The sequence below is a fragment of the Nansenia antarctica genome (assembly GCF_963989245.1).
Source record: "Nansenia antarctica genome assembly, chromosome: 10".
In the NCBI taxonomy this organism is placed as follows: Eukaryota; Metazoa; Chordata; class Actinopteri; order Argentiniformes; family Microstomatidae; genus Nansenia; species Nansenia antarctica.
In genome coordinates, this window is record NC_137680.1 from 17419977 (window position 1) to 17447690 (window position 27714).

At 48.2% G+C, this 27714-nt stretch overlaps 1 protein-coding gene across 2 annotated transcripts; it reads right to left on the reverse strand.

Moving 5' to 3' along the window:
• Positions 1-120: 120 nt before the first annotated feature.
• ubr5 (ubiquitin protein ligase E3 component n-recognin 5) lies at positions 121-27714 on the reverse strand. Of its 2 annotated transcripts, none has more exons than XM_080540272.1 (57): positions 27623-27714; positions 24766-24810; positions 24559-24640; positions 24237-24313; positions 22381-22500; positions 21557-21860; positions 21109-21268; positions 20763-20912; positions 19962-20173; positions 19635-19751; positions 19240-19505; positions 18944-19061; positions 18659-18843; positions 18323-18432; positions 17655-17767; positions 17387-17536; positions 16756-16867; positions 16498-16652; positions 16165-16362; positions 15837-16047; positions 15431-15557; positions 15169-15320; positions 14855-14950; positions 14541-14664; positions 14261-14358; positions 13801-13958; positions 13610-13701; positions 13321-13467; positions 12931-13049; positions 12674-12800; positions 11675-11804; positions 11389-11549; positions 10929-11168; positions 10587-10710; positions 10360-10471; positions 10053-10184; positions 8772-9029; positions 8203-8471; positions 7754-7965; positions 7356-7589; positions 7185-7258; positions 6612-6784; positions 5837-5983; positions 5492-5709; positions 4084-4204; positions 3630-3975; positions 3358-3445; positions 3122-3266; positions 2851-2981; positions 2615-2675; positions 2263-2444; positions 2042-2126; positions 1772-1927; positions 1520-1633; positions 1208-1352; positions 958-1043; positions 121-810 (listed from the first exon to the last, which is right to left on the reverse strand). In XM_080540272.1, exons 1-57 carry the CDS (start codon positions 27682-27684, stop codon positions 598-600), a joined length of 8544 nt encoding a protein of 2847 aa, XP_080396398.1. In that variant the 5' UTR covers positions 27685-27714; the 3' UTR covers positions 121-597. The 2 variants fall into 2 exon arrangements, with proteins under 2 accessions (XP_080396398.1, XP_080396397.1); XM_080540271.1 differs by having other exon boundaries at positions 3603-3975.

Below are 27714 nucleotides of genomic sequence, written 5' to 3' on the forward strand. Positions count from 1 at the left end.
TCACAAGCTCCCACTGCATGTTTGGACAGAGAGAGAATGCATGTTCAAGAGAAAGCAAGCAAACTCTTAAATATTTGACATGCCAACATTCAAGACACCCAAAAAATTGTTTGCATCCAAGTTTATTTTGAAATTCCCTACTCCCCCTATACAAGAAAAATGACTTTCCACAAAGGCAGCAGTGAACTGTCAGTGATAGCAAGTATTCTGTTTAGGGCAGGGAAAAAAATCATAATCACAGTGTGTATTTTTTTTTATTATTCCTTTACTTTAAATACTTCTACTGCTGTCATCTTTGGCTGGGTTTGGGCGGACAGTTTGCTGTCAAGCCAAATTCCTGGGAAGGAAAGGTTTAAGCCAATAGAGCTGAGCTGTGGCCTTCAACTTTACAGAGCCAATGCAGGAATGTATATTTCTTTAGAACACAAAAAAATAAAATTAAAATAAGAACAAGCTGTCTGTGTTCACAACACAAACAAAATTATCGCCAGGGGAGCAACAGCATTTTCGAATTTCATAAAATTGTATAGACAAAAAATAAATCTACAAAAATGGTACTAGGTAATATTACACAACGGTAAACATGATCGTCAACCTCTACACAAAACCAAAGTTCTTGGTCTTAATGGCTAATAAGAGTTTCTGTTTTAGAATCTGTTTGGAGGAATAGAGTGGCACGTAGAGGCGCGAGATGCAGGTGTTGGCAGTGGGCAGGTGCTGGTCGTCCGGTGGGCGGATCGTGATAGAGGGCATGGGCTGGAAGCCTTCCTCACTGGCTGGCAAAGATGGACTGGAGGTCCAGAAGTACACCTGTAGCGGGACAGAGGAGGTCACAAATAATCATTAGTCACTGCATTTATAGGTCGAATCATATCAGACAATGGAGTTTTGGGTTGTCACTGCAAACAATTCCTTGTCATGTGCTGGGTGGGACTCCTTAAGATGAGAAGAACGTACCAGATCTTGCCTCTCAGTCATGCTCATCTTCTCAACAATGGACCAGAACCAGCGTTTGAACTGCAACAACTTGTCTGCATTTTCCCCTGTTGTTGAGAATCACAGTGGGGAAAAAAGGGAAATGGTTTAGTGTTTGTTTGTTCAATCTCAAGCACTATTCAAGTCACAGAATCTAAGGGATGCATGTACTATGGGCTTAACTGTTTGTAGTCCAGAAAAACTTTCTAGACTACTTGAGAGATGTGCATACCGGACTCATCGTTGAAAGAGGTGAAGCTGATTAGCATCTGCACGTTGACCTCTCCACAGCCGTTGACCAGGAGCCTGAAGTCCTCAGCTGTCAGGTCTTCCAGGGAGTTCTTGGGAAGCACGTCCAGCAGCCCCTTCCTCATTGCCTGTGAGAGAAAACACCATGAACCTCACATGCATGATTAGAATATCTTCCACTGGCTAGAAATCAACTATCTAGCTATTTCTTCTTCAGCTTTAATCTCCCTCGTTAAAAAAAAACCACAACAAGCAGCAAAATCTCTTGAATCACCTGACGGTGCAGAGTACTTACGTGAAGAGGTTGCTCTGCAACCACCAGCATCCTGTGCTCTGCATACTTCCTCACATATTCATACACATTGAGAGGAGTTACAGGCATGTTCACACCACCAGACAGGAGTTCCACCTGGATGAGCCATGAAGAGAACAGGTATATTAAGAGATATTAAGGGTTGTCTCGGCCAGAACATTCTCGGATTAATGACAATGTTCGGATGCATTTCAAGATCTGTTCAATGTTCTCCTCCTCCTGAGCCCTGTTTACCTGTCCAGCCCCTTCCTCTTTGCAAAGGTCGATGGCAAACGCCAGGTCCATGGCAGCGAAGACAGCCTCCGCCTCCCCAGCCTGTGAGTGACGGATCAGCTGCCGCAGGCTCTCGTACATCACCGGGTCAAAGAATGCAAAGTCATGCCAGTTCACCTGCAACAAAAAACACTATTGGGAACCCAGTCCATATACAAGTCCATATTTCCATACAACTGTCCAAGTCCATAAACCAGTGGAAACCCTTTGTTTGGCTATTGTCTTTCTTACCTTCCTGCCAAGCAGCACCTTGATGACATGTCTGTTCAAGGTGATTGGACAGAGCTCATTCTGCAGCAAGCACAGTCCTAGTATTCTGTGGGGGGAAATTAAATAAAAACAAAACAAATGTATGAAGCGCTCCTCAATTCTTTATTCTACTCCATTATGAATACTCGAAGAACTGAGTGGTCCTTAGGGTCATGCTATAGAGATCCAAGCCCACAACCCACCTGCCGATGTTGCGGAAGCAGTTGAGCCGGGCCTCTGTGTTCTTGCCAGGCCTCGGGGAGTAGAAGCACCTCTTTCCGGGCTGATAGAACAGGGGAGCGTTGTCATCCCCGTCGTCAGGGTCGTCCAGCTCCATGTCCACCACGCTGCGGGTTGAGCCGTGGCGCTTACGGTTCTCCTGCTGCTGCAACAGGAGACCATGGGGATGTTAACGCAAGGCAGGGCGGAGCCTCCAACAAGTCTCTTTAGGTCACCTAGGTATCTAGAAAGGCTTCATACGTTTGGTTCTCATGCACATCTAAAAGGGTATATGTATGAAATACAGAGCTGCAGTGTAGGAAAACTAGAGCTTACCTGTGCTTTCTCAGGGGCTTCCAGGAGACCCAAGTCCAATATGCTGTCAGCACCATTTTCCCTGTGGGGGGAAAAAGGGTGTTTTATTCGTGATGAAGACCTATGTGACAGACAGGATAAGAGAATGGTGTTGTGTTATATAATTAACACTGCAAGTGTTATCCTGTGGGCTTCGTACCTTAACTGTACAATTCTTGAACAAAAATAAAATAAAAATGGAGAGTGTGTCACTGTACCTTCCATGTGCAATGAGGAGCTCCATGGCCTCCTCCACCCTGGCCCTGAGGGAGTCCTCACTGGCCAGGAGTAGCAGCAGCTGAGCTGGGGACAGCTCCAGGAGCATCCCTGTGATTTTACTGGCAAAGGCCTGAGAAGAAGACAACACAACATCACATTCTGTGGACTGTCCTGAGCCTATCAGGCCCTCAAGCCTATTTCTCTCCCATTACGTGCATCAACCTACAAGACAAGTAAAACATGTGTGTGAGACTCCTAAGCAGGTCGTACCGGCTGCATGGCGTGCACGCGTGGGTACAGCCTCTCGCCCAGGGCTTGTCTGTGTGCAGGCAGGGGGTCCGGCTCGTCACTGGGGTTGCCCTCTGAGGCCGGCCTGAAGGGCCGGGTGTCAATGGACAGCTGTCTCCTCGAGTCCCTGACACACAAAGGTCACGTTAGCGGCAGGCTCTAGATAGCTGAGCGGTGAGATGTTTAACACGACTACGGGACGTCGAGGGTCATCTCACCTGTCTCTGTCTCTACGAGAGCCGGCTCGAAGCCCGCCACTCCTCCTCTCCCTCTCCCGGTCTCTGTTCCTCAGACGCTGCATCAAATCTACACACAGAGAAACATATTAGGGAGGTATGGCGTGCTCTGTTTGTGAAATCCTGTTTTTGCTCCCCACCCAGTGTGGTAGGTTTTTCTTTTTTTGACCATGTTAAAATGCCATTTGGGTTAATAAATTACACAATAGTGTCTAGTATTGTCATACTTGAGTTGTAATCGTGATGACACGTACTGCTGGCCTGCATGCCCTTGCTGACGCTCTGCACACAGTCCAGGTTGGGCAGCTTGTCGTTGGAGAGGAAGGCCAGGGCGATGGCGGTGTAGAAGCTGCGGGCTACGCCGCTGCCCTCGCCCGGCTCATCCTTGAAGGTGACCTTGACGCGGTGCACCGCCATGGGCGTGGTGGTGCAGCGGCGGCCGAAGTGGGTGTTGAGCTGCCGCATGGTCTGCTGGATCAGCTGGTCGCGGTCGCGGTCCACCTCCAGGGCCAGGTCACGGGACTGCAGGTTACGCAGCTTCTCCATCTCCCGGCGGAACTTGGACTCCTTCACCTCAAAGCCGCCCAGCTCTGTGAGGATCTGTGGACGAGGAGGGCAGAAGTCAGACCAACAGACAGAGGTGAGAGGGCAGTGAGAATGGGCTGAAAGAGTGAAATGTCAGGTAAAGATCCGGAAGTGTGTAAGCACCGATCCAGGCTCTGCTCCCACGTCCTCCATGAAGACCCGGCCAAACAGCTCCAGAGACAGACGCCAGCGGCCCAGCAGCATGTCGTGGGAGATCACCATCCCCATGAAACTACAGTGGGGTCTGCGAGGGGAGGGGGGGGGATTACTTCTGATCTTTTCTTACAATATAACAAAGAATAAAGAATCGGAGGGAAAGAAGCATGCTTCTAACAAATGTGTTTTCTTACCGAAGCAAAGAGACTAAGGCCCTGTCCACACGTACACAGTTTATATTTTACGTAGCCTTTTCTATGCGTTTTGTCGTCCACATGTAAACTGTGTTTTACTGAAAACGGACCTTGTGTTCAGAAACCCCATTTTCAGTGTTAATGATTTGGAGGCACCAGGCAAAGACCAATATGAGGCCCTTCTCAATGTTGCATTATTATTTTTTTTCAAACACAAAAGTATAGTACATTTGATAATAATAAAAAAGGGATTGTGTGGGGTAGTCCACATGGGCAAATAATCAATTCAATGGCGTGGCTATGGGTCATGGCGGTCTGGATTCTGACATCATTCTATGTTGGAACAATCTGGAGAGAGAAATTGGAAGGTAGGGATAGCTATAACTTGCTTCATTATTTTGATGATAATTCTTAGGTAGCTACCCAGGCAGCCATCCCAGTGTTGGAAATGTAGCAAGCTAGCAGCCCAATAAATATGTGTTAGCTAGCTAGAGGAAAGGGAGGAAGTAGCTCACATTTTTGTGGGTAGCTAGCTTTTGGTTGGCTAGCTAGCTAGCTGGCTCAGATAGCCAAGTGCTAAAACATGAATTAGCTAGCTCCCTAGATATCTAAAATTAGCTAGCCAGTCAGCTAGGAAAATTAGTTTGATTATACTGTTCAGTAACTTGTGATAAGATTGTGGATTTATTTGTAGATATTTTATATATATATTTATATGGTTTTGCCATATCGCCCACCTGTCACACTGTAGCTGGTTCATCACAACCAGCAGAGGCACTAAACACTTTGAAAACGCTTCATGTCTCTTCAGTGACTGTCTCTCTCTGATGGTAACTCTATTTGCTACGTCATTTGATTTGGTGCAGTTCATTTAGTCCATTAAATGTGAAAATGTGAATGATAATAAATATTATATAGAGATGTGTAGAGAGAGAGAGAGAGAGAGATTTAATTGGATAGGCCCTCATTTACATGTAGACATATTTATTTTGTATCTATTACAGATTATCGTTCGTTTGGTGTGACAAGAAAGGAACAATGGTTGTTCGTCGGTTGGCTGACGACGTCGAAGGAGGAAAAACCCTGTCTTCAAAAATGCCTGTGTACGTGTGGACTAGGCCTGGGAGAGGTTATTGTTTAATACATAAAAAACACTTAGAGAGATGATGTCAGCTCTGTACCTAAAAGAAGGGAGAGGCGGGCCATCGCTCTCAGTGAGGCCGATCTCAGCCAGGAGGCTGCTCTTCAGCTGGGCAGCCAGGTCGTGGGGTGAGGGGCCTGGCTTGGGAGCCTCCATCTCCTGATCTGCCATAGGCTGGTCCTCATTACCCCGCTGACTGGACTCCATGCTCATCACATTCTTCAAGTTGGCAGAGTAGGACATCTTGGTAGGTAGGATCTGCCATTGGGATTTAACATATTTTCTTTGTTGTAGTGAACGGTGCATCGTTATCTAGTGTGTTTCTGATGACAGCAGAATGGAAATGTACCAGAAGTGTGTTAGGGGTGAGCAGAGCGCAGTGTACCTGAGAGGATGGTAGAGAGGAGCCCATGTTTACCTCCAGGCAGTTCCGCTCCATGCTCGCCTCGGCAAGGCCTTTGCTTGCCATGTATGAGGACGAGTACAAGCCCTGACTAGGGCGTCCAAAAAGGTCCTCCTTCCTTGCATTGGGCTGGGAGGTATTACAAAAGCATTTCTGTTACAATCCAAAGCTACTAAATGTATAACGGGTCAACTAACAGTACCCGCTTACATATTACACATTCTACAACAGCATATTTGGATACTGGATTCTGATGGCTAGCAACAGTGGTAAATATCCCTACAACCTTTAGTTCAGACCGCATTTCCAGTATCAATGCGCCTCCCAATCAATCTGATTAAGAACACCTGTGCTGACCTACAATGCAATCGTTGATCTTGTTTATGGGACTATATTCTGTGGCGGCAGGATATATGTATTCTGAAACGATTAATGATTGTAAATAAATGAATTTAATGTTAAAACTGTGTATTTATTTTTTATATTATGTGGTGGTTGTTGTAGAAAAGCAATTTACCATTCGAGGGCGGGGGTTGTGGACTCATTTACCATTGTACAGGGTTTTCAGGAACTCAGCTTCGCCTCGTGCCACAACCCTGTACCAGTGGTAAATGAGTCCACAACCCCCTTCCTCTCATGGTAAATTGCTTCCTTACTGACTGATACCCGTAATATGAATTTAAAAAATAAACCACTGAACTCCAAAGAGGCAGGAGGATGTGCCTCTACTTTCTAGGTGGCATAGCTGGTTCCTAACCTGCAGGAGGTGGGGCTGGTCTGCCAGGGGGATGGCCTCAGCCAGGGGAACCTCAAACGGGTTGGGGGGGATGCAGCCCAGGAAGGTCATGGAGTCAGAGCGGCGGAAGAAGGGGTGGTTCTGACCCGTCTCCGCAGGGACCGGATCATCGTCCTTGTCTTGGAGGGTGGAGCCTAAGGGGCGAGGGAGAACAGCGTGTCACAGCACTGCCAAAGCCAATAGGATGTTGACCGTCATCACATACATGAACAACTATTTTCACTGGCATCCAATGGCTGAATGAGCAAACCATTGTGAGAATTGTGACTCAAAAAAGAGCCAAATTGCTGTGAGACAGTTAGGTGACACTTTGCCTGTCTATTCTGAACTGTACCTTTGAGAGCTGCCCTCTTCTTTTTGCCACGATACTGCCTAACTGCCTTTCTTCTGTGTCTGTCTTCAAATGCCAGAAAACCTAACGGTACTCCACAGATCAATCTCACTATTAAACCAATGGAAAGTGGGGGGGAAAAAACCTGTATGAAGTGACTTCAAGTAGAGAAAACATATCAAGTCATCGTTTGACTGACTTACTTTGATTGGTGTCCTCGTCGTTCTCGTGTTCAGAATCTTCATTATCCAAACCCAGTTCTAGAATCTCACGGTTCCTGTGAATCAGACACAACAGTTCAGTCATTTGGTCATTTGGACCTAGCAGCAGTGTATGAGATGCTTCAACAGGGGGGTGGAGGGTTGGGGGTGTACCTCTTCCTGTCCATCTGAGGGGTGTCCAGGGTGGTCTGCTGGTTCATGGCCTTGATCCAGTAGATGAGGGCCTGGAACACGTAGGCCACGTGTTTGAGGGAGCACACGTCCAGCACGGGCAGCACGTCAGAGTGCTCGTCGTTGTGAGAGCGCATCAGAGACAGGGCGTAGTTCAGGAAGTCTCCCCGAGCTGACATCATCCCCTGACGCGCCGTGAGCAGTGTGGCAGCGCGCCTAGAAAGGTACACACACACACACACAGCTCTTTATAAGTGACTACTGATAGACAATGCCAAACCTGAACACGACTGTATGTAATCAATCATCAACTGGACATTGAGGCCTCATTATTTACAAAGATTATTATTATATATATATATATAAAAAAGCGAATGTACCTGCGTCCCTCCAGAGTACGGAGGCTGGCCTCCTCACGAGCAGTCATACGTTCCCGCCGGGCCGAGTGCTGGGAGGCGTGGAGGGGGTGGCTGGGGTGGCCGGGGTCGCCCGCCGAGGACAGGGCTGAGCCGTAGCGCAGCTGAGCCTCGGTGGAGTCCATGATGGACACCATCCAGTTCCAGGTGGGGATCAGCTTATCCTCTACGAAATTCTGATGAACACAAAACACAAGGACATCTCAGTTAGACTTCTGCTAGAAGCAAAAATTATATTTGGATTAACATAAATGGATTGTGTGAGAATAAAAAAAGAGTAATAATCAATCAATCAATACCGCAGGTTCTAATCGAGACCTATTACATCTTATTCTTAGTCTTTGTTTCAACATATGTCCATTAGTGACATAAAACGTTCTCCCTCCTGCCTGGCAGTGCTGTGCAGGGCTCACCTGCAGGTTGACAGCGTCCTGGTAGGTGAGTTTGACGGCGGCGGGGTACTGGGAGTAGACCAGGTGGTTGTACTTGGGGATGAGACTCATCAGGTCAGAGATCTGGCGGATGACGATGCTGTAGGCCCGGGCCAGGCTGCTGGCGGACGTCAGGTAGCTGCTCGAGTTGCTGGCCTCCAGGGCTGCGGCCGCGGCGGCTGCGCTGGAGCTGATGGCGCTGCTGCGGCGCAGGTTGGAGGGGTCGATGTAGATCAGCCCCGTGGAACTCGCTGCACGGGAAACACAAGCGCAGCGAAAACTCATGTCAACAATGACTTGGAGAAACTGGGCTTTTAGACTTCATATTTACTGAGAGAGCTTGTTAACATAACTCTTGTAATAGAATATATCAGTTATGACATCGCAAGCCTGTTCTGAAAAGCACTGGAGACATCTCCGAAGACATCTTGTTCTTTGACGGATACTCCGTATTCCTCAGAACAGGCCTGTCCCAAGTAGGCCTCGGAGGCCCAGGGTGAGGCAGCCTTTCCTGGCTCTGTGTGTGTGTGTGTGTTCTGAACTGTACTCACCAGCAGGGGTGGAGGTGGACGGGGCACCGCTACCCGTGGCTCTCTGGCTGGGGGTGTTGCGTACAGCCCACTGCATGGAGCGCGGTGCCTGGGCAGCACTGTTGGCGTGGGAGGAGCTGGTGGTCCTCTCCAGGGGCTCGTCCAATAGGAAGGTCTCCTGGTCCACATCGTCACTCTGGCTGCTGCTGCTGTCTGAGTCGCTGGAGTCGTTGGACTGGGAGTCGTCCTCTGAAAAGAAGGCAGGGACACTGCTGGCACCTTGGGGAGGAGAGGAGGGAGTCAAAAGAGAGAAGAGTTGAGTGTGGGCGGCAGCTCCTCTCCCCCTCCTCCCTTTCTCTCCTCTCTCTCCCCAGGCAGGAGTGCAGGTTAGTGTTCCACACCACCACAAGTCCAAATGGCGCGTTACCGCTCGGCTACACTCAGGGCTCAACTTTTTAAACTATCTTAGTTGTGTCTGAGGAAGAGACACGGCAACACTAAAAACTGTCATCGTAGGCTAGAAAGTATACACAGCAGAAAACAATTAGTAAGAAAAGGAAAATAGCCAGGGAAAACAGCACACCGGTTACGACAAGGCTAAATCTACTTTGGTTAGTTCATTATTCAGGGCTAAATGAACATCAAAAGGTTGTTAGGGTTGAACAGATGTTATTATGAGTTAATGAGACAAACAGCAATGTGAGATGGAGGGATGGAGGGCTATACTGGGAGTCCTTAAAGATCAACTCTGCGCACTCTGCAGGTTCACTTTTGCCCTTATATATTTATTTATATACAGTATGCATTAAAGTAAAGAGGAGCCCATACCAAAAAAAGGAAATGCCAGGCACACCCTACTTCCTGCAAATGAAATACATTGAGTATTGAGCCAAGGACTAGTTTGTCTGCCATGTCATTAGTTCTCCAAAAAGCCATGAATGTCAACAGTGATTTAAATCAATATGACCTAAAAGAAACTTCAGATAAACCAAATAAAGGGCCTTCACAGTCATTTGCTCATCTGAGTACTGCCAGTCAAGACTGGTGATTATGTGAAGGCTGGAACTGAACATTTAAGTGATTATGTGAAGGCTGGAACTGAACATTTAAGTGCAGTGAGGCAAAAGCAATTTCCATCTTAGCAGATATCCCCAAAAATCTGGAAGGATAGTTAAATGAGTCAATCTTTAGCACTGGCCACATTTCCAAAGAGGAATATCAAGGATTTGTTTCTGCGTGATTACTACTGAATATGATTACTACTGAACATCAAAACATGTGAAAAGACAATTGTCTAAGTACCTGCTTCAGAGCCGGCAGTTGCTGCAGTGACAACACTCCTCCGACCGCTGGCATTGTCCTGGTTGCTATGGTTACTTTCACTGTCACTCTCCGTTTCTGCGGCAGCCAGCAAATCCAACTCCATGTCGCTTCCTGAAGGGGGGGACAGGAGGTCATCCACTTCACATCACAGTTCTGGTTTTAGCCACTCGAGAGTTTCACTTGTTTTTATGCCAATGGAACAAACCTACGTCAGTCAGTTCACCAAATGAAAAGCTCATTCTTTTACAGCGATCCAAAGGGAAGACGAACAGAATCCAGTTCTTACCATCCTCGTCGTGTTCGTCATGCTGCCCCTCGGCCTCCGCGTTCTCCTCCCCTTGTTCCTCCTGGTCGTCATGGTGATCTTCCTCTCCTGCCACACCCTCGACGACCTCCACCTGTAACAAACAAAAGATTGTCAGACTGGATGGAAACCAGACGCGGCAAAACACACACCTGACCACCCTCTTGTCTGCGCCGTTGAAGTGTTACTTTTCTAGCGAGTCTCTTCACCTCTTCGACATCTGCAGACACGATGTCGTCCTGCTCCTCGTCGCGCCCCCGGGCGGGCTGGGACTGGCTGCTGCGGCGAGGCTGCGGGTTCCTGATGATGTAGGACGACGTCGTCTGACTGGAGCTGAAGGGACACGACACAAACACACCGTCAGACGCCACAAGAGAAATCAACAACGACAGGGAGGTTTTCAAGAGGTGTTCAGCTGTCAATGACTGACGGAAAACATTCCACGATTTTTAAAAAAGTCCGAAACTGAAACCGTTCACCGGGAGTGTGTCTTAAAGCAGAGGGGTGGAAGAGGAGTGAGTCTTAAAGCAGAGGGGTGGAAGAGGACTCACTTGCTGGACTGATCTGGGGAGGGTCTCGGGGGCAGTGGCTCCACAGAGAAGAGCTCCTCGCTGCCCTGCACCGCGTCTATGCTGGTGCTGGCCAGGGTGAAGGGGGCCGTTGGCCGGGCGATGCCCATACGCACGGGCACGATCAGGGACTCAGCCACGTTACACAGCTCCTCCACGGCATAGGGCAGCAGGGCCTGGAACACACGCCGGCACTTCCCAATAGGCTGGGGGATGAAGTTACTGAGGAAACAACAACAACAAGGTCCACCATCAGTCTTCGCTGCCGTGTTGAGATTCACTTTCGACTTGTGTCAGTCAACACAAAACAGACACCCACGACAGAGACAAGCCTCAGGGTTACATTGTGTTTTATCCTTGCTGATTTTAAATGTATGTAATGTCTGTATCTAGAACAGCTATATGAAAAATAAATGCAAACAATCCTGAATCAAAGTCCTACTTTTTCTTTTTGGAGGAGGCCATCTCCACGCTGAGGATGACGAACACCCTGGCGACGGAGCGCAGGAACCTCCTGGTGACGTTGATGGCCTCCTCTCTGCGGCCTGGAATGTACTTGTTCTGGAGTTCCTTCACCAAGGTCCCAAGCAAGGTGTCGATGAACTGAAGAGGGGGCAGAAGAGATTTCAACGACAATTCGCTAGAACTCACGTACACTACTCTTTTACCACCCTAACCCAAATGCATGTTATTGAAGTGAGAAGGGGGGAGAAACTGACCCGACTTACTGTAATGTCAGGGGCACACTTGACGATGAGGCAGTGTGTGAAGCAGTCCAGGCGGATGGTGCCACTCTGCTGGTTCAGGTACACCTGCTCCTCAGGGAGGAGGTGGGCGATCCTGCTGCTGGCGCTCAGCCTGGAACAGAGCAGCAATGGAGGACATCAGTAACCCATTAGGACATCACACACGATCGGGCCAATCACAACTGGACTGTGTTCATAATGGCTAGCACTTTTTTCCCCCTTCTTCTTCACATTTTCCTTTCAAGCTAGGGTTGGCCGGTAATACAGTAATACCGAACACTGCGGTATATGAAAATAGCAACGTGTCATACCAACAAAGGCAATACTGTGTTGGTCCAGCACCACTGTCTGTATGGGTGAAGACGCTATTGAAAGTGATGACAGTTTGTAAAAAAATGTATTTGTCAAATAAATAACCTGTCAAAAAATACTATTTAGAAGCGGTCATAATCGCCTATCACATGACCGCTTCTTAGAAGAAGGATACGTGATTCACAGCACTCGTCTGCTGTAACACGCTCTGCGCTTTGTACTCCGGTGAGTGTTGGAAGTGTTTCCCATATATAGTCGAATTTGTCCCACCATAGTCTCATTACGCACCGAAAGTATTTTTAGCGCCGTTTTTATTTATTTATTTTAAGTGCATTTTTTCAGCACTGCTCGTGGAATGTGTTCGAGCAGGTTCGCGGAATGGCTCGGGCTTTGGTCCACCTTTCACCAGCCGCCGTCACAAATTCATCATTTGAAATTGCCGGCTCCCTCAAAGCCCTACAATGTGATTTTGAATCCCACGGTAATACCGTATACCACGGTTAAATTTGGGGGGAGAAAAATTTGATAGCACCCAGCCCTATTTCAAGCACTGTTACATCAACTACCGTGGATCAGGAAACGGGCCAGCACAGTCCAGCTCAGTGTCATAAACGTCCTTACAAGGACCTAGGCATGACTACGCTAACCGGCACCAGAGCTAGCACTCACGGGTCTTTGTTCTCCTGGGAGCCGAACATGATCATGGACTTGAGGGCGTTCCAGTCCTGCAGCACGCGCTCCAGGGCCAGCTGAGCGAAGCGGGGAGGCTCCAGGTCGTGGTCCGGCATGTCGGAGTCTGAGAGGGACACAAACACAAACATTAGCCTGGGACTATTCACTCTACTCACTCGCTCGATTTGGAATTTGGAGTCGTCGTAGTCGATCGTTTAATCTGAAACTGGCGTCAGATTAAACCCTCCGCTCACCTTCAGCGTTGGCAGCCTTGCGGTTCCTGTCCTCTCTTATGCGTGGTGGCCGGTATTGGCAGTGCTCCACACTCTGCCTAGCAACAGTCTGCACCAGAAACAGTAGGATATGCTCCCCCCTATGGCCGGCCGGAGATAACGAGAGAAAGCAGCTCGTCACAAAAGCACCCCCCCAAAAACACAGATGAAGCTTAACAGAACTCATGTTTCATGATATAAAGTACAGCTACTGGAAATAGTTGCAAAATGTGGAGCTTGAACGGTGCTTTCACAGACATCACGATAACATCATCCACAAGAGGGTGTGGATTCCTCCAGCTCACTAGAGCGTAACAGACAGTCCGTCAGTCAGGTATGTAGGTAGTGTCGGGGTCTCTTGTGTGAACCTGCCTGCTGTTGGGGGTGGTGACCAGGTTGGTGGTGGTGAGCAGTCGGTACAGCAGGTCCAGGCGAGCAGCCTTCTGTCCAGCAATCAGAGTCTTACACTTGCACTTCTCCCAGCAGTCACAGTACGCAGTGGGGGAGGTCCTCTTGAGCCTGGGGAGAGAGCGTGACAATCACAGTTAAGGCCGATGCCAACCAGGGTCTCTGGTCTCTGGGTCTCGCTCAGCAAACAACAAAATGAACAAACAATTCTCAACCAGGACCCGACCCGGCTAGCGGACAGCAGAGTACTTACTTGCAGTCGTGTCCCTTGTGGCACACCCTGGCGCACTCCGTACAGCAGCAGAGAGACTCCAACAGGCCGCAGGTCCGGCACTCGAAGATATCCTGGAGACACAGAGGCAGGTTCATCAGTTGAGTACATCACCCTGCAGGGGTGTGACCCATCTGGTGAGCGCTGTTGAAAGGCCCTCCTGGGAGACTCACCTGGTTGATGTGCTCCGCTCCGGTCCAGGTGAAGCTGCAGGTGTCGTTGCAGCAGAGGACGTAGAGAGGAGAGTCGTCCGGGTTGGTCCCGGAGGGGCAGATCATTTCCATAAACACAGAGTCTGCATCCTCCTTCTCCACGATGCCAGGGTCACCCACTGAAGCAGAGACACGGTGCGAAAAATAGGATATGAGGAGAACAGTACTCACTGATGATACTTTATGCTGCACACAAGCTCTTTTACAACACAGGGGGCAATGCCAGGTTAGCGCTGCGAGGCGGAGGTGTCAGAACAGGACTGTCAAGTACATAATTTAGGGGTAATTTCACCAGCCTTATCTACGGGGAGTGCGCACAATTACTCTAATGACTTCAGCTGGATACAAAATGTTCTTAAAATTAGGATTATTTGTCAGCGTTTGTAGCTGCTGAAACGTCTCGTGTCGAGGGCTGACATACCCTTGGCCATTTTCTGAGCCGCCTCCAGAACGGTGATGGCAGCCGGGTATGCTCTGCCGCTGACCGCCAGCATGAAGGGGGTCATTCCACGGGCGTCCCTGTCAGACAACACACACTTTAGAACCATACAGAACGGGGGGGGGGGGGGGGGGAGAGAACACATCTCAGGGCAATCTGGCACACAACAGGAAACATCATGAATCAAAGCAATGTTTAGTCTTTTTTTCCTGAAATGATGCCCTGGTGTCACGAGTTCTGTTGAAAATGAGGGAAAACTTACTTGGCGGAGAGCAGCTCCCGGAGATGTGGCCTCAGCACCACACTGTCGCACATCAGCTTGAGGATCAGGTGGGCGTTGGCCTTGCGGTCTTTAGACTCCACCACAGAGGGCTCAGAGGAGGGGCCTGGACAGGGGAGAGTTGAGACAGTCGGGTAATGTATACAGCGCAGTAATCCACATCTTCCATACACAGCTATAAATGTATGACGGTGGTGATGGGAAAAGAGCTCTGAGTTTTTCCTAACCACACGACTGACCGAACCAGGAAAGGGGAGGGGGGGGGGGGGCCTAGTGATGAGGTGGCCGTGACTGACCTGGTATGGTGGAGGTGCTGGGTCCCTGGCTGGTCCCAGTGGAGGCGGTGGTGAGTGAACCCACAGCAGGGGCCAGGATGAAATCAATATCGCCATCTGAGAGAGGGGAGAAATAGTTAACAGATAAATCTGCATTACCTAATGTGGAAAAAGAAAAAAAAGAAAGAAGGTTCCCTTGCAGGCAGGACGGCATTGATTGATTGACGCCACAGCTGTGGTCCAGTTAGTGCTCCACTAATACTAATGGTGTACGTGACGCGTGTTCGGTCCTGGACCGAGCCACGATGCTCCGTATGAGCTGCTGCTGCACTGACCTGGATCCATAGGCGGGGGGTCGGGCACCCAGCTGGGCGGGGCGATGGGCGGAGACACAGGGTCTTGGTGGTCGCTGGAGGAGGGGCCTGACTCGTGGCGGCCGAGCCCGGCTGCTCTCAGGGAGCGCCTCATCATCTCCCTCAGCCGCAGGCTGCAGGAAGGAACACAGGGGGGGGAGGGGGGGGATTAGGAGGAGTACATGGCTACATGTGATTTGACATCATAGAAACAGATTTGTTCACTTCCAATCCGGTAGTTTACCCCCTGCTGCTGGAGGAGCCGGTCCTGTTCCCGGAGCTGTTGCTGGAGACCACGGAGATGGCGTTGGCGATGGCCTCCACGGCAGACAGTCTCTCTGCAAAGGTGTTCCTCTCTGACCGTTCAGCTTCTGGAAAACACCGGCCCAACAGTTACCACACAGAAGAGACAGAACCAACGGCCCAACAGTTACCATAGAGACAGAACCACCAGCCCAACAGTTACCATAGAGACAGAACCACCAGCCACCAGTGGTTAGGGTCACGGGGGGTGTGGTTAGGGTCACGGGGGGTGTGGTTAGGGTCACGGGGGGTGTGGTTAGGGTCACAGGGGGTGTGGTTAGGGTCACGGGGGTGTGGTTAGGGTCACGGGGGGGGTGTGGTTAGGGTCACAGGGGTGTGGGTCTTACCTTCCTCCTCCTTGGTCTCCTTGTTGCTGACGGGGAAGCAGACGGACACGCAGGCATGGAGGATGTTGCGGTTGCCGTCACAGCGGTGGCCCAGCAGGGCGTCGAGGGCGTGGGGGCTCTGCTCCAGCAGCACCGCCTGCTCCAGGTTCACCAGGTACTGCCGGCACGCCTCGAAGTCGCAGCGCAGCACGTGCTGCATCAAGGTCTGCTTCTGCCACACACAGAGACACGACGCAAGTCACGAACAGCGCTTGAAAAACGGGCGACAGACAGACGCCACTGAGGGACACCGGGTGATGTTAGAATCTCCATATCCAAAGCAGCTTACCTCGACAGCCATGATGATGATAGCAGCTTTCTTTTTGATGGTGGAGTTGGTGGGGAGGTTGGCCAGGGAATGCACCCCCATGCCCAGGCTGGCAATGGGTGGCAGATCCAGCCAGTCGGGGTCCCGTATTCCACCCATACAGTCTTTGGCCATTGGGTAAATGGTGCCGTTTCCATCCCTAAGTATAACAGGAGACTCCTGGAAGACAGAGAAACAATTAAAGAGAAAGTATTAACATGTGTTCCAGTCCTGTACAAAACATGAAGTAGGCCTGTGATTGTGCTACGGAGGGGTGCAGTGAGGAGCAGAGCGGGGGGGGGGGGGGGGGCTCACCTGTCCCGCCGTGAAGATTGCCACGTTACGCTCGCTCTGTCCCAGGAAAGCGAGGTTACTGGTGGGGAAGTTATTCTCCTGCTCAGCTTTGCCTGTGGCCAGGTCAAAGATACAGTACCTCACCCAGTTCCCCGTCTTGAGCACTGCGTGGACTCCTGGAGAGACGGGTTAAAACAAACACGGCAGGAGGTGATCAACCCACACTTATTCCAAAACCAATTAGAACAGCGCTGACATTTCACTGTGCCGAGGTCTCACCTTTGGAGTCAACATTCACCGCCAAGATTTCAGCCTTCTCTGGGATGCAGAGTTTTTTAGGCGTGCGCTGAAAGCAATCAGGAACTTTAGGAGTTCCCCCAGTTTTTACCACCTATAAAAGGAGGAGAAGGAATGAATATCAGAGTCAACACACTCTGACCCCAACCCTGTACCTAATGAATGTAAATGTAAATAAGGGCCCTATTGTCATTAAGGAAATTGTTGAACTACAGCTCCCAGACTTCGTTTAAACCTTAGCATAGACTAAAATGTATTTTCAATACTGTACTGGTCTGTGTTGAGGTTACTGGTAAGCAAACTGGCTAGTAGTCGCTCTATTGGTAGAGGGCTGCAAGGGAATTTTTCCTGGCTACATAGTATACAGGTTTTTTACTTTTGCCTGCTCGCGGCTCTGTCAGTATTGATTGATTGATTGACTGAACATTTTCATTGTGTGAAGCGCATTGAGTTGCATCTTGTAAGAAATGCGCTATACAAATAAAATTTGATTTGATTTGATTCAATGGCAAATCCCCAGTGAAAGTGTGATTTAGTCTGAGCTAGGCTCAAACTGTCTCAGAAACCAGCCCTAGAAGTTGTAGAAGTGGTGTGAGCGGTGGTCTAGGCCTACCTGTAACTCATCTATTCTGAGGAGCCTACAGTCCTGCAGCAGTGAGGACGGATCAGAGTCAGTGGGAGCAGCTGCAGTCTGGCTGCTGCTCACGCTGCTCGACGTTCCTGGAAATTTCACAGCAACATACGCACCATCGACTTTTAGCACCTTGAGTTAAGAGAGAGGACAGTTCAGAGAGACACCAAACATTTCCAAATGCGATAATAGTTCACACATCTCCCCGCCTTCGCCTGGGGGAGTCCCCTCCAGCTCCGGCCGCACCCACCTTTCCTACTGGGACGTTTTTAACATCCTCCACGAACACGACCTCCCGGAGAGGCCACTGCTCTTCGTTGACTTTCTCTTCTTCTTTGGGGGCTGGGGTAGAACGCCTTCGTTCTGTTGCACAGCACACATGTGAGGTCAGGGCTATTCACACAAGGCACACACTCATTATTGGATACAACATGTCTATAGCAGCTAGTAGGGCTGTCCAATAAAATCGACAGTAGCGGAGTGCCTAAACATTCCCTACAGGAAGTACAATGACAAAGGAAAAAAAGATGGATGGGGCAGCACTCTTTTGCAGGGAAAACTGTATTATTCAATCATGCCACATATGCCCACATTGGGTTGCAGGGATGTAGCGCTCCAGATAACATGAATTGAAAAACACAATTGAGCTGAAACAAAACCTTTCATGTTTTTCAAGTGATGTTATCTAGAGTGCTACCTCTACGCAGCATGATTAAAGGCGGCATGCGGCATGATTTCCCTAAGTTATATCAATAATGTATGGTATACAGGTGCATACTGTACAGACGACAAAAGGTGGTACACACCACGCAGTAGGTTCAATGTTCAGTGGTATTCAAAACCATACTGCAACACCATCTGTTTCAAAGGCAAACAAGTCATAAAGATTGAGAGAGGCAGCCAGCAGAAAGTACGTACTGTAGGGCAGCGAAGCACTGCTGGCGATGGAGGAAGTATCACTGCAGGTGGAGGCGGGGGAAGGGGGGGGCCCCATCTCAGTCTTCACCAGCTCCGGCTTGCTCTCCGTCCTGGAGGAAAAAGGGCACAGAGGTCATGAGTAACTCTCAAAAAACAGACTCGGTGAGGTTACTGAGGGGAGGGTCGGAATGTGTTTCCGCAGTATAGTCCCATTGAGATTTAGAAACCGTTTTACGAGAGAGACCGGGACAAAATGGCAGAACACACAGTGACGAGATAAAACCCCAACGGCCGACGTTGCGCAATATCTTCTCACTCGTCCTAGGTGGGACTCACTTGATCTCCAGGGTCTTGGTGGTTTTCTCCAGGCTCTTCAGGCTCTCTGGGGATCGCAGCTGGAACCGGCAGCTGTCGTTCATGTTCCAGACGGACTCCAGGAGGACGCCCACCTTGGGGATCCCGGCGTTGACAGAGAAGGCCACGGCACCGGCGTGGTAGAGGGGGTTATTCCTCAGACACACCTGCAGAAGGTAAAACACTTGTTAGGAAAAGTATCGAACTGGAAGGAATTCGTATAAAACAAAAGGTGCTTTTGGCATCTTGGACGGGGTTTCTTCTCACCTGAGTTCCCACGGTGATGTTGGGTATAGAGGAGATGCCTGCACTGGACTTTGGCTTCTTGTTCTTGGCTCTAGCCTTTTCAAGCATTTTCTTCCGTTGACTAAAAGGCACAACACCCCTATGGAAAAAAATAAAAAAATAAAATAAAACACAAACACTAAAATATTAAATACACAACTACTAGGCCACCACAGATATTCTAACTCTAGTATGCACCTCTCTAGGCCTGAGGTCTAAATTTAGGATTGGACACTGGAGTAGAGTGAGTGTGATGGCCTCTGCTGTGCGTTACTCACCACCAGTACAGGCTGCTCTCCAGCTGGACGCAGGTGTAGAGAGCACAGCAATGCAGGGACACGATGCGCTCCCCCTGCAGCTCGGGGTAGGTCTGGGCACTGTGCTCCAGCTTGGAGGCCACTGTGCTCAGGGTGTCATCCACCCATGTCGCCACCTTGTTGGTCTCGGTGGCCACTGTGGCCCTGATGCTGTTGGCTGACAGGTGGGTGACCTTCTCATTGGTCAGGCCCAGGAAGGACACCCGGGGGTGGTGAATAGAAGGGTTCTGAGGAGAGGAGGGGGGTGGGGGAAGGGTGAGTGTTGTTCTCCTACAAAGCCTGCAAAAAGGTCACTCAATCTCAAATATATAAATTGGCTTTGTAAATTAGTAATGTCCTGTACTATTGTCATTTACCTGTGCGCTTCTATAGGGTTCTGGTTCGCTCCACTTCCACTGGTAGAGCTCTCCTTTAGAGCTGACGGCCACCAGCTCTGAGAACAAGGCCCCGATGCTCACAAACTTCACACCATCCTGGAGGACAAACAAGAGGACAAACTGTGCTGATATCTGACTATAAACTATTAACTCATAAACACTTCCGAGGTCGAAACTATTAAATATTTGTTTTGTTCATAAAAAATAAAAAAAATGCATCCATATTTGGACTCAAGATGAACTTTATCCGCATTTGAATATGTGAACAACAAACGTATTAAAGACCATGAGTGGGTGACAGCCCACCTTATCAGGCCACCACTGGAGCTCTTCTCCCAGTGAGACGGGGCTCTGGACTGGGATGCTCTTCTTGTCCAGGCTGGGCTCTCCCTCTCGACTGGTGGAGCCACGCTCGGTGTCGAACGAGGCCCCATCCAGCCACCTCCGCTCACGCAACCTCAACACAGACTCGCGCTCACGCAACAGCTCTGAGTCGCGCTCTAAGGGAAGAAGGAGAACTGGTATGCAATGGGGTCACACCAGTGGGATAAAAGTAAGCCACTCTCTGGGAAAGACCCGGCACAAATTAAGAGAATTTCAGATGTAAATTAAAAATTGCAGCATAAGGCGAATTAACTGAGTTATACTGGTGTCTGTCTGCACGCTCACATGTTAAAACGTGAGGTTGAAGGACAGGACAGAATAGAGAGGCATGCAAACTAAGGGTGGGGAAGAGGGTCTCAACCTAAGCTGCAGTAGAGGGTCCCTGTTAGACAGCGGGGCCTAGCGGGCCTTTCTCAGAGGGCTCACTACAGGTACTATGATCATGCAGCACACGATAACACACACAGACACACACTATCCCAGCGGGCACCTATGCCCACGATGCTATAGGAGATCTCTTACCAAACGAAACTCTCTACGCCACATGAAGAGGTGACAGTGAGCGTTAGTTTGGTTCTTTCGATCACTGAGACTGGGAAAACCTGTGACGTAACAACCATGCCACCATTTCGAAGAAAGAAAACGTGATGTGAATCCTGAAGGTAAGAACTGCCCCCACTGTAGCTCTGACAAGTCAGCGGGCGTGGCGGGGTGGAGAGTTACCTCGCGAAGACCCCAGCCTGGACAGAGAGGACCGCCGGAAGGAGGGGTATCCAAAGTAGCTGATGTCCTCAGAGAACATGGCGTCGGCATCGATGATGACGCTGGGGTGAGCCGAGTGGATGTCTGCGTCCAGCAGGGACATCAAATCTTCTGGAGGGTCGCAGACAAAAGATTAAATCTTGACGTTTAGCAACTACTATCACTAACTAACTAACTAACTATCACTACTTTCACCCCTCAGGCAACATATTCACATCAATGGCTGCTGCATAAAACATAACTCCATTACAGACGGTTTCAACCAAACTCATGATCTACAGTATGAATACTGTGCAGTCAGACGGACCTCCGGGTAAGTAGGACTCGCTGGCTGTGTCGTCTCCGTCATCTCCGTCCTCGTCGTCTCTGCTCAGCAGGTTGTTGACAGCCAGGTTGACGTCCAGGTTGGTGCGCTGCAGCTCCCGGATGATGACGCTCCTGGACTTGCCCTGCAGGACCACCTGGGCCTGGTGGAGAGGCCACATCAACACTCAGTAAGCAAGGTCCCAAACATGTTCTGACTGTGTCCGTGGATTGGATATCATTTAAGGACAAGATGGTTCAGGTACAAGTTTGCGGAGTCATGTTATTTTATTTCTTTATTGTCTTCAGTGCAAACAGATATTTTCCTAACATAAAAAAACCGCTAAAGAATGCACTCCCTTGTGTCATTCGACTAGGAGCTTGTTTCAGTGAAAGGGGCTGGTGTAGTCAGGTGTGATAAGAGGTTGATGGATGTGTGGGTGTGGGTGTACCTGAGAGATGAGCTCCTCAGGGATGACAGAGGCTGGGATGACAGGCTGGGGCTGGCTGCCCAGGAGCCCGGAGCCCCGGTCCCTCCCTGTGCGGATCACTCTGGTCTGTCTGCGAGAGTCTCTGGCAGCTGTCGAGGACCTTCCAGAGCCACCCCCTCCTCCTCCCCCACTCCCTCCTCCTCCTCCTCCACTGCTGCCACCCCCTCCTCCTCCGCTCCCTCCTCCCCCAGCACCACCTCCTCCGCTGGTGCCTCCTCCTCCTCCTCCTCCGCTTCCACCATTCACCCCGGAGCTCCAGCGACTCCTGTTATTATAGCACAAGGCCATGGTCAGAGGGGAGCCACATGGGAGAAACTCAACACAGCCCCGACACCGGGAATTAGCTGTGTGACAGTTGGCTGGTATTGTAACCATGTAATTAGGCAGCAATAGTTTGGTTGGTAGCACATTTCTGTTGCTTGAAATGTATTTGTCCACATTAGACCAGATTATAATAGAATGTAGTGATAATCAGACGTATTCCGATCACAGCAAATTTCTAACTTCCAAGGCTCAAAGGTCTGTTATTTTTATGCCTTTGGCCTCCCACAGTTGGTGCTTAGGTTTGAAGGTCCCAACTTACAGGACAACTCTGTGGTATTAGGTCTGTATCTGTGCCACGCCACTTCAGAATCCAACCCACTTTATATGGGCCAGCATTTCTGGTAAATGCCTTCTCCTGCAGTTACCAGGGTGGGTCTAGTGGGTGGCACCAGTGGAGAGCCACACAAAGTTGCAAACTTTACCTGAAGTCTATGTTTTCTGGTGGCCCTGCCAGAACTTACCCAAGGGTGTTGCCTGCCAGTCTGCCCAGTGTGTCAGAACCAGACAGGAACCAGGGCGGATCACTAGTCCTGCCTGGCCTGGAGGTCCTTCCTGTCCCTGAACCACTGCTCAACTTTGAACTGGAAACAGAAGATGGGAGATCAGTTACAAACCTATAGTCCCACATGGGACCCAAAGAAAGACAACCTGGATACCCCAGGTATTTTTTTTATTTTAGTCACAGATCAGAAATAGGGGAAACGGTGGAGACTAGCATGGCAACACCCTTGGGAATCAGAATTGGCTGCAACTCGTTCCTCCTTCAAGACTTTTTCCTTTTTATAAGGTTCTTGGGGTTTTAGGGCTGCGATTGCTCTCTCCTACTTTACGTTAATTTGACATGACGGGAGGGCACTGTAATAACACGGTGCATACTCTGAAGACATTGTGATACTTTTCTGCAGAGTGCCATTTTAATTGTGTCAATTCCATCATATGCATGCCAGCAACATACACCCAGTCTGAGACTGACATGAATAATTGATGGTTCAACAGTGTTGTCCTGTCTGGGATTCAAACCCTGCTTCATTTGGAAGTTGTGTAGCGTCTCAAAATCTACTGTAAACTGCTTCCCAACAAAAATGCTGCCCAAAATGTTACCATGAAGGCACTCAGAAAAACAAGAAGCTAGTAAGAAAAGTGGTTTAAATCATTTAACAATGCAGAGTAAAGTAGCAGCATAGGAGATTTCCCAAACTGAAGCAGAGATTTGTTTTTAATTAGTTTGTCATTTATAACACAAGTGTACTTGAATAAAATGATTAAACAATAGTGTAAATAGACAGATAGATACTAGTATTCATAGTGGATGCTTTGTTCAGTCAGCTGTCAAACTTGCTGATTGAAAATCTGCAATCCTCATTTCCACAGGCTTTCCAGCAACCCACAATGCTGCTGACTGCAAAGCAATTACCATCTGAAACCGTCTCATTTTCTTTTGAAAGTTCAGCATATTTCATCGTGCCAGGCAACAAAACATGTGCTCTGCAGAAAAGCTTAAACCAGTCACACTATTCCCCAGTCTTTTTCAGGCCGATTCACATGCATGCTTAGCAACTAGAGGGCCTAGAAAACCTCTTAAATCACTGTTGGATGCTGCTCTGCTGCTCTGCTGGCAAGACGTATAGGGTATCAATGAAACACTCACAAATACATGCTGCAGCCAACACAAACCCTAGCAACAGCTAAAAAGGCATTCTTCCTCATAGAAAATGAAACCCAACAGAGAAACGTGCAGATTCATCAATGCAATTGGCTTTTAGAAGCTTACATTTTCTGGATACTCTATGACACCATTGCAAGCTTTGTTGGTCTAGCTATTGCTTTTGTTTGGGACAACAAATGGCAGCCACAAATAGCCTACCAATTCTTATCTTTGAAAACAAAATGTTTACAATGCAACTTCTGAAGGAGCTTTAAAAAATATGGACTGGGTAGTAACACCATAATTACTTTAGTAAAATTGTATTAACATAAAAACTGCTGAACTCCATTACCATGTAATCACAAAGCAACTATATTGTGCTGACAAACAGCATGTTTAGAGTGTTGTTACTACAGTCATTTCATAGTTAATACACAGGTATAGGGACGAATAATGCAAAGCATAGCCTAACCAGTATCTGTGTAACAATGTAGTTCAATTCAAAACCCTCAGACAGAGGGAGAATAGTTCAGGACATAATAAAATTCAAGTCACAGGATGGAACCACCAGAGGGGCTTATTATTGTGATTGTCGTCCCAAAAAGAATGACATTTATGTGCTCTCCTAAGACTAAACTATTTCCCCCAAAACCCTTGGGGAAAGAGTCTTACCCATCATTGCCATCTGGTTTGCTCAGCTCCAGTCGATCAGGTTGGACTGCAAAGCTGATCCTGCACACACGTCCATCCTGACAGGCAACAAATCACTTCAAGTCTCTTGTTTTATGCACTTATAGAGAAAAGCCCATTTCTCTTACATATCATTTTTCAGTTTATCTAATGAACACCGGTGAACACAAATAGAACTTTAAGTGTATAATTAGGCTAATCAATCAAACTAGCTTTCAATCTTCTTGATCTCAGCATAAAACATTTTGGAATAGTGCTGGCAATATTGTCATTGATTAATCATGTACAAGTCCTTCAATGTTACCTCAAGGAGAAAGCCAGCATGGTTTGGTCCGACCACACATTGTTTTAAGGTGGCCTGTTCCAACAGATTGAGGTGTGGATGACTGCATTGGAGAGATAGCAGAGGAGACATGGATCAGATTTAGCTACAGTTATGTGACAGCACAGTACAGTCAGTAAAATAGTTGGTCACGGACATCTAGTCATTCATAGCACCAAGCTGGCTTACCTGTTATAATTGTATTTGTTGAGTTTCTCTGAGACTTCACGGAGCCTGTTGTGAAGAGAGAAAAGGTTGATATAAATATGGTAATTGATGTATTCATTCATGCGGTATTCATTATCTCTGATTGTGAAGTACAGTATGAGTATGAACCATGTCCGCGTGTTTTCCAAGTAGACAGTGAAAATGCATCTGTGGAAGTACATCTGTTATTCGAATCACAAGTACAACTAGAATCTCAAGTACATCGAAACTGACAACATAAAAAACCTGCTAAATTAGTTCCCAAAATGGCAGTAATAGTTCAGCCTAAAGCAGCCCAAGGCCTTGCGACTGTTTTCGTCACTCATGCAGAGGACAGGTCAGGCCCCTGGTCACAGGGGACAGGGCCTGTGCTGAGCCTGATTGAACTGGGACAGTAGGTGACCTCGAAGTGGAGCAGAGGGATTATTTAGTCCAAGCCCACACCCATAACTTTGCCACCTTATTTGACAGACTAGCCTATACAGGCAACCAATGGTAGACATTGTGCAATTGTGTGTGTGTGAATGTATATATATATATATATATATACATAACCACCATATATATATATATAAAAGGTATCGATCAATTTCAAGGATCCTGTGAAAGTCCCTCCTGCTCTGTGTGGATGTGCTACGCTTGGAATCATTCTTGTCCACCTAAAAACAAAAAACACCATGCTCATGCATTTCCTAACATTCCATAAGAAGAAACACATGAAACTTAATTCCAGACAGCAGACATGGTTGTTATTGTTATCACCACACTTATCACCACACGAGCATGTGTCAGCTGCACATGTTTGGCAACTTTTTACAACCGTTTGTGTCAAGGCATCTGATCAGTAAATAGCATTCTCTATCTCAAATTCCTGATCCGTTCTAAACTCAATATCGTCCCAACACCGATACACAGTATCGGATTGGTGCACAACTGAAGTAAGGCCGTTTCATGAAGATGAATTCCGTCCTATTGGGTACATGGTTTTCAAGAATTAGACTACAGCCAAGATTAACTTACTGCTAGGTAGAACGAAAATACGGCCTATTAGGCTAACCTCTCATAATGCATCATTGAAACTGTATCTCATTATACAGAACACAAACCCTCATGTCATAAAGGCCTACAATCAAACAAATTCATGAGTTATGGACCGAACACCCCACAGGCGGGATGTTCAGATAGCCAATGGAGGAATCATCCACATACTGAGAGGAGAGATGATAGCAATCTAAACCATGTCATTAAATCATTACCCAAAAATAGCATAGCGATACATAGCACACATCATTAAATCGGCCTCAGAAAGTGTACAATCCATCCATGCAAATACGCCAGCTGAAAAGGAATCTGAGCGAAGCTGAGCACAAATTGCAGACTTGAGCATTCCTAAGGACATTTCCTGTCAAGCAAGCAGTGGACAAGCTGATGATGACTCAAAAGCTTGGTCAGTCGTACACTGACAGCTACCTGTCAGATAAACAATAGAATGTTTAGCAGCACTGCTTGATATGAAGCACACCACAGCCACTACCCATCATAAACCACAGAGCACATCTCTGTTTTGTGAGCCAGAAATGTGATTGCATATGCTGAACATAATGTCCTCCTGGTCACTATGAGTCTTCCCATGGGGTCACTCAGAGCAGAAGTGTCATAAGCCTGGTCGGGGAAAGCATTGGCGAGAGGCATGTTATGGAGTAATTCCAGACAAGCTCTTCTTCAGCAAATTCAATTTTTATGTCAGACAAAAGAACTTCACAACTTCATGGTCCCTCCTTGAGAAGGGGGAAAAAACTATTCAAGAGGGCATCAGCACATAATGACCATAGCATGTTAAATGCATGCCTGGGCATAAAACATATATTTGTATTTTGGCTGGGGAATGAATCATTCCAAACCAATCAGTTTGGTGGCCAACACTTGTATACAGACATTTCAGATTTAGATACTGTAGCTACCTTTTTTGGACAATCCTTTTAGGCCCATGTTGGTGGTCAATGGTACTTCACATACCCAGGTTACTAACAGTCACATTCCAAAGCTTCACCCAAACTCTAAATAGTATGTCAAGGTCACTCATAATAATATACTTTCCAACTTCACAACCTGTCTTAAAGTAGAACAGGCCATTAATCAGTTCAATCTCAATGAGTGATATAAATAGGTTTACTATAAATCACAGTGCCAAAATGCAGGTCACAATACTGCATAGACAAGACACTTAAACTGCACTAGACTCTACTAACATACTGGCACAAGCGTGGCTAGCTAGCTAGCTGTTTTGCTATTCTGACTAATGTGAAGCTACTTAGCCTAGCCACTTAGCCAGCAGAGCTAGCTGGCACACTTCTCCATCGTCTCGTCCACCCCGCTAAGGGTCTCCAGATAATCCACAAGATACCCAACAAAAGCAGCGTGAGCTGTTCAACATCTCAAAATGTTCAACCGTAATACAAACAACGTCTTATCACAACACCACTGGCTGTAATAGCGTAGGTTCCCTCTCTTTTCCCCCCCCATCCCCCAACCCGCATTGTCCGTGTCAACTTTGACTATCGGCCAATCCTTCCAGAGAGCTAGCTGGTTAGCTCGTTCCTACCAGCTGGCATCACGATGATGCTAAGCTAACGTCGGCTGGCCGGCTAGCTAGCTATGCTACGTTGGAGAGGCTTGTTCGAGATCGCCGGGCCTTGCTTCCTATTCGGGGGAAAGTTGTCGAATATTGCTCGATAGAAATCCACATGACAGTTTGAACATTGCTGCGAAACAAACCGATGGTCGTCATGTGCCACACCCTACGTATAAGTATTGATTTAAAGCCCTTCTGTATAAATACCTGTCATTGAGCTGGTCCTCGGTCCCGGGCAACGGGTGAACCACGAAGTGGATAGATGTCATGGGTTCAATCCAGAGATCACACACGGATGT